The 7,766-nt window shown below is 32.8% G+C and overlaps 1 protein-coding gene across 1 annotated transcript; it reads right to left on the minus strand.

Annotated features, from left to right (window-relative positions):
* Positions 1–126: 126 nt before the first annotated feature.
* Positions 127–5,238, minus strand: LOC108991096 (probable flavin-containing monooxygenase 1). Its single transcript, XM_018965239.2, has 5 exons — positions 4,738–5,238; positions 3,890–4,130; positions 1,349–1,527; positions 895–1,244; positions 127–772 (listed from the first exon to the last, which is right to left on the minus strand). The coding sequence occupies exons 1-5, from the start codon at positions 5,170–5,172 to the stop codon at positions 430–432; spliced, it is 1,548 nt and encodes a 515-aa protein (XP_018820784.2). The 5' UTR covers positions 5,173–5,238; the 3' UTR covers positions 127–429.
* Between the last annotated feature and the right edge of the window lie 2,528 nt (positions 5,239–7,766).

Raw genomic sequence — 7,766 nt, forward strand, 5'->3', positions numbered from 1 at the left:
ACTTCAGTTGTTTGCATTGTGAAATTCTATGTTCAATAGATAATGTTTATATAATCCACACATGATAGACATTAAGAACACGATCACCTGAATGACTCTTATCATGGGCACTAGGCTTAGCTGATGTATTATAAACTCATAATTCATTAATTAAGGTGGAGAAATGCAGTTAATAAAACCAGAAGCTAGCCTACCATTCCTGTAGTCTAACCCTTGCTATTGGTTTACTATATCACAAATTTCTAGACAATGTAAAAGTACTTTTATTGAAACATAGAGATCATCTTCAATCCTATTCTTCACACGCTATGTATACATATAGATATGATGTTTGATTACTTTCCTTGGACGCTTATAAGATAAATTACACTAGAAACCTCTAAGATCATATGGAAGTAATGAAAGGACATTAATGTGCTTATATTAACTTCAATTCTCCTTGTCATAGTCTTGACTACCATAGGGGCTAAATGCTTCTGAAAGCCAATTCTTCTTCCTCCAAGAAGTCCATCCCATCTCCTCGCATATTTCATCACTGTGATTAATGCTAAAGGTAGAAATGCAGTGCCTCTTATAGAACCTTGTTGTCTTCTTCGAGACTTCCATTTCTTTTGTTGCCTGTTCAATCATCTTCTCAACACTAGGGAGCTTAAATTTGTCATCTAAAAGGCGAGCTAGCCATATGGAACGCAGCTCTGAAGAGTGAAGGTTTGAAACACTCTCAAGGTAACCCACAAAAGCCATATTTGGAATCAATGGATGGATTGTACCCCTGCAATGAATAAGGAGACCTGCACTATTAGTCTCCATTGAATATATATATATATATATATATATATATATATATTATATATAGCTGTAGCAGCAGGCTACAAATTTAACAGGATTGCTTACCTGTATAAGGGCATGACACCTGAAGGATATTCCAGCAAACTACGGAAAGGGTCAGGTAAGATAGCTTTGAGCTTTTTCTTCCCATCATAACCAGTTGCAAGAACTACAACATCAGCATCCACTTTAGTGTCATCATCAAATTCAATTCCTTCCTTGGAGAACCACCACTTTGATGCTCTTTTGAAGACAATCTTTCCCTTATCAGCCTCAGAGAAGAAATTCTCTGGCATGATAGCCATCTGACAAGAAGCGTAGTCTTCCTCGAAAGGGTGGTCTGGTTTCAATCCATACTTTTGCAGAGGAAGTTTCCACAGGAGATACGACTCGATGAATTTGGATACTCCATGCCTCTGTTGAAAATCATAATAGAACAAGTACTACTACTAATTAACATTGGCAACTCTACTATAAAAATTCGCAAGTACTGCACAAAGAAATAATGTTGAATTAGTACCATTGGAGATAAAAGAAGGCAAAGAAGGGTTCTGAGAAGGCTTTGATTAGGTCTTTCATGGAGAAATTGAGAAGTTCTTGTTGAGTAGAACATGTAAAATGGCAAACCCCAAACCCAGTAATGGGGAACTGTCCAGTGTAAAGTCCTTACCACCATGGTGCATGGTTGCCCTTCTGGTCCTTCAAAACATGAAGACATGAACAGTATCAATCACTACACATATTGCAGCTCAACTTAGAAGTACTGGTATTTCCAAAGCATTTCTGGATCAATCTATATATATAATACTAATTGATTCCTAACTAAAGGTAGAAAAAATAAAAATAAAAAAATAATAATAATAATAATAATAATTAATTAGGATCGAGGTGGTATTTGATCCACAGTCCATCCCTTAATGGCATTCTGAACGTATGGATTTATTACACATATAAATGAAGGGTAGTTTAGTAAAATATTGTATAAAAATACTTTACAAAAAGAAAAATTTTAAACATAAGCCTCACACCTTACACACTCATTTAAAAATATATCATTTTATTTTTCTACCCACATAATGAAAATGATTCTAAATATGTTTGTAAGTAAAATAGGATAAAAAAGTAAAATGATATATTTTTAAGTGAGTGTGCAGGTGTGAGGCTTATGGGTAGCACTGCTCAATCGCTATATAATTATTTTGAAAAAAATAAATAAAATATGAGATTCACATGAAAAAAATAATTTTTAATAATAAATTTACTTTTTAAAAAAATAATTATAAAATATTTACATACTTTACATACTTTACGATTATATGAATAATTACTCATTATCAACTCAATAATTTAGCAAAACTATTGATCAGCTGGCCGGCCCAATAATTTTGATTAAAGGAAATTAGGAAAAGGGCAGCCGGAAGGAGATGGAGAATTTTCCCTGATAATTTTCTACTCCGAAGAAAAACATGATGAAGAATTTCTAAAAATCTGAAAATAAAGCCAAACTTCCCTACGTCACAAGATATTGACAAGACCAGCTGACCTATATATTAAAAGGATGGCAACAGATTTGGTATCTCACGAAGACTTTTCCAACATTAAAGTACTGGCATGACCAGGCCTAGCTAAGAAGCAGCAGACGTAGATTCCTTCTCTACTTATAATATTATTTATTTAGTTCATGCAGATGATGATGTTGAAAGTTGACACCTGTCTATCTTTTTTCATGATTAATAAAGTCAAATATCATGTGTGGAATTAAAATTCGTGTGATTAGAATCGTTGAAAACGTATTAATTAGAAGCAAGTCAAATTAATTCATCCTGAAATCAAAACCAAGCAGCACATTTTCACCAGTACTGTCTTTTGAATTCCCCATCAAATCAATAAATAATATATGTTACTATTCACTATCGTACTAATTGATGTGATATATTGTAAATAATTTTATAAATCGACTATTTAGACAGAATTACTGTTATGTTGATTGTGATCATGATAAGTTTAAGATGAAAAATAATATTTATTAATTAATAATAGTATAGTTGTCTCCTTTGCTAGCTACGTGGACAAAATAGTAATTAATTAAATTAGGTAATTGAACCTAAAATGAGCACCAAAACAAAAAGGTACTAATTGGGGATATATAAAACAACCGAAAACTACAAGCAATTAATTTATCTAGAGAAGTAATTAAAGGCAAAACCGGGAATTAACGACACGATACATGACTTATTAGGAGCAACACATGATGATCTATTTTATATGGGATCGATGATGAACCACCAAAAGAAAAAGGAGGACAAATAAAAGAGAAGATCACATGATTTGTATCCCTTCAAACTATATATGTATATATACGGCGTATATATATACACATGATAATTTATTGTGGCATCTATTATAAATATTTACTTAAAAAGTCAAAAAACCAATATATTTTTTTCCCTGAAACCCGAATAGAGGAGTTTCAAAGTATAAGCATGCATCATTATAAGAAAAATGAGATTTTGTGATAGATTGTTTGTAACGAGAATAACTATTTGTTACAAAAATAAACTTATTTTAATAGAAAATAACTGATCACAAATAAACAGTTTTCTAGTAGTGCATGCAACTATAGTACTGACATGATAATCAGTAAAATTAATTATAAGTATCCATACACCATGCCATCCTCTAATTTGCTTAATAAAAGTAACATTTTTTCAAAAAAAAAAAAAAAAAGACAAAGCTTTATTCATGAGAATTAATTTTTTTTTCTATATATATATAGGCCACAATCGATCGGAGTGATCGCAACTGAATTGGAGCATGAGATCAACTCAACATCGACGAATTCTTCGTATCATTGTAGATGGCTAAGGATATGCTTCTTAGTATTTTACGAGGGAAAGGGAAGGAAATATCCAACCAAAATTTCAAAGGAAAATTAAGAAGAAGAAAAAAAGACGTTTTAAAACACTTGAAAACCTTGTTATAATTACCTCAATATTAACCCTGTTTTTTGGTATCTAATTAAGACACATGATAAAGTTAATTACAAGTTATATATACGTACCTTGGTTCGCCTCTGCGCACTCTAGTGCTAAATCAATAGCTGATTTCTTGTATCCAATGACTGCAACTTTCTTCCCTTGGAGTAGATTTGAAGCAGATTCCTTGTCGAGTTTGCAGTAATCAAGGGCATGCAAGACTTCACCCTGAAATATCTCAGGGCCTCTGTTGTATGGAAATTCAGGAATTCTAGGGAGATCCCCATATTTCCCAATGCATACCACAATGAACTCGAAGGCGTACCACTGAAATTAGAAGAATATAATAAACATAAGCAATAAGTTTTCTGTACTCGCCAACAAACTGGGTTAAATGATGATCATAATAATAATCCCAGTACGTAATTGCAACAAGCACAATCATACACACACACACACAGAGATATACATATATATATATATATATATATATTTATATCACACACACAAGCATAATACTTCTATAGGGATCTTGATATATACTGCCGACTTCACCGCTGGTGGATAAAACCAACAAATTAAAGGATCACACAATCCTTAGACTTTCACTCCATATCCTATAACCAAGATATCACATGGGGTGAGAAATAAAGACTAGCAAAATATATGAGACTTCAAAGAAAATTGTTGCGCAACAATTTGCTTTAAGCTGGGCATTTTTTTTTTCGTTTGTTGACAGATCGATATGGAGGCTTGTGTATGGTGGTTTAAGAAACTGACAAGAAAAACAGAAAGAAAGATCATGCAAAAGAGAAAATCATGTATTACTATTTTGCCTTCTCTTTTCTCCTCTTTTCTTTCTTTTGGAACCCTAATTATACGTTCAACGCCAGTAGTTTTCTTTCGACAAAAACAAAAAAAGTTGACGATCAACCTGAACGGAGTCTGAATCGTTGGTTTGCACAGCAACCTCCCAAACTGGGTGTCCGGGCAAGAGGCTCCCCGGTTTCCCACTGAAATCGGTCGCTTCCTGGCCGTCATTAACAAACTTGATCTCCACCACCTTTGAGTTGAACCTCACAAACTTGAGCACATCAAAGTGGTTAGCATAGGAGTGCAGATACTCCAATATCTCAGTATGAGATGGGAAACTGGTGTTATCCCTGTCAGGCCAAGGAAAATCTGAAAACTCATAATCACAACGAGAGGACTGAAGTTTTGTGGAACTGTAAGAACAATGCCTCCAGACCCCTCCAATGGAGTCAGTTGCCTCAAAAACTATGGGGTTGTGGTGGGATACTTGTTTAGCAGCTGCTAAGCCGCTAACACCAGCTCCGATTATGCCAATTTTTGAGACTATGGGAGCCATTTTTTTCTTTTACTGAATTTGTGAAAGATATATGCTTGAAATATAATGTTTGAGTGTAGGGATAATGCGATATCGAAGTTGGGACTCGCCGGTATTTATAGAGACCTAAATGCGTGAGTGCAGGCCACGGTGGCAGCACGTGAAATAGACTTTCGAGAGAATTGGAGGATGAAAGAGGTGGCAGGCTACAGCTTGCTCGCTAGGTTTTAATTTTATTTTTATTATTGATTTATGTTTTATTATTTTATTTTATAGGCAGGAAGAGCGGGCTAGGTTGGTGAAAGGAAAAATTAAGATGACTTTCTATTAATTAAAGAGAAATATTTTAATTATAAAAAAATTACATAAAAGAAAATCTACAAACTGACGTAATTTGATGCAGTATGTCAGATTGTAAAATTATTTTTAATGTAAAGTAGATTTAATAGATCACTTGATCAAGCGGCCACGTCAGTTTGTAGATTTACTTTTATATAATCTCTTTATATTTGTAAGTCTTCTTAATTAAATAAATAGTAATTCTATATATATATATACATATATATTTTTTATAGTCAGAGTGAAATTCATGAGTGAAAAGGGGAGCTTCCTTTCACTTGCTGGTTTTCCATACCTCGTAGACGATAATCCCAGAATTTCTTTGTTCCTTCGAGGAGTACTACTTCTAACAACTTAATTTTACATAATACTTTTATTTTTTTACATATATGTACGTACCGGTTTCCTGGAAAGATTTTCTGGCCAGTCTGTTCCCTTTCATGCATATTATATATAATATATTGCTTAAAGAAATATCAATAAATATAATTATTTATATATATGTAGCTCCATCACAACAATATTATATATATCATGATACTTTGATATGCAGCAAAACTACTTGAATTAGGATAATTAATGCATGGGAAGCCCATAGAATATTATTATGATAAAATAAAAAATAAAAAACGTGTCAAAGGTTTGAACACGTGAGTAAAAGTTCTATCTTGACACATATATACTATATAGTACTACAGCTTGCCTTAGTAAATGAAGATGTTGAACAAGGGATGGAATTAGCAATTTCTGGGTAATTTAATCCGTGGACATTTCGAGGGTCAAAATGCAAGTCATGTAAAGTTCAAGGACACTTCCAAAGTAGTTAAGAATCCATTTCCATGCATGCTATGACTAGATCATTATCAGGCCAGACTATCTACGCAATCAATGCCGCGCGCGTTCCTTCACCTGTTGGCGCCATGCTCCAATTAATTCTTAGTGCATCGATGGCTGCTATGGGTGTGTTAGTTTGATCTCCATCGTATATATGCATGCATATGTCTTTGTACAACGTATACGTACGTACGGTTAAATTGAAATAATTGTTGATTTTTGTTCCCTAGTCCTAGCCATCGTGTGTGCATATATTATTCATGTTGATCTGTTTGGAATGGGAAATTTCTTTTTTCTTCGAAATATATACCAAAAGATCAATATGTTGCAATGGAGGAGACACGATCGTAAGATCAACGTACATGAGTACGAGTTTGAAAATAAATAGTTGGTCGATCTGATCTTCAGTGGAGAGCTCGATCGGATAAATAGTTATAATATACGAAATCAATTAATATTTAAAAACAATAAATTAAAATTTGTGATAAAACATTGATTAAGCAATAACTATATTATATATAATTGATATATGCATGGTCGACTTTACTAATTAGCCGTAGCCAGCTTAATATTTGAATATCAGAATATATAGTCATACATATAACGAAGAGGTAGCGAGCTAAGCTTGAAATATTTTTCGTATATATATACACGAAACCGTATATATAAGAGATGGAATATATATATATATATATATATATAGAATATATAGCGGTCTAAAAATATAATGTAAACATGCATGAATCTAGATGATCTCGTTTTCATGAAGTAGTAGTAATAGTACTGACTTTCGCCTTACTTTTGGAAAACTCGATCGTGACAAATGTAGAAAAGTAAGCATCCAAGAATGCACGTAGAAACTTGGAGGAAATGAGGCAGTACTTATTTGGAAGTACGTACCAACTTTAAGATCGAATAATTTAATTTAATACATGATTATATATAGAATTAGTACTACTTGATAAATGAGAATCGCACGTCTCTAGCAGCTTGAAGCCGAAGTTTTTTTACCATAGAATATTTATACCAAATTAAGATAAAGTCCATTTTCTTGATTCAAGCTGGTTCTGATCTATATTCGCAATTTCTTGGTAAAAGTCAGGAGTTCATGTTGATTCAATGTTCTTATATATATTTATCTATTCATTTGATTTTTATTTAAATTTTTTTATATAATTTTGTAGTGTATTTTTCACGTTTAGGCTGGTCAATTTCTTGATTTAGTTAAACCTAACAACTCGTTTATCTAATTAATTGCCTAATGCTCTTAACAACTTAAAGCATGCCATATAATATATATATATATATATATATATATCAGATCAAAGAAGATGCCTAGACCCTTTACCACGACAGAGTTAGGCCGGAATTAATATCCGGAATTGAAATCACGAGAACTTTAAAATATTTCTATGTTTTTTACGACCATGCAAGCTGTAAGT

Source organism: Juglans regia, chromosome 1, assembly GCF_001411555.2.
Source record: "Juglans regia cultivar Chandler chromosome 1, Walnut 2.0, whole genome shotgun sequence".
Lineage (NCBI taxonomy): Eukaryota > Viridiplantae > Streptophyta > Magnoliopsida > Fagales > Juglandaceae > Juglans > Juglans regia.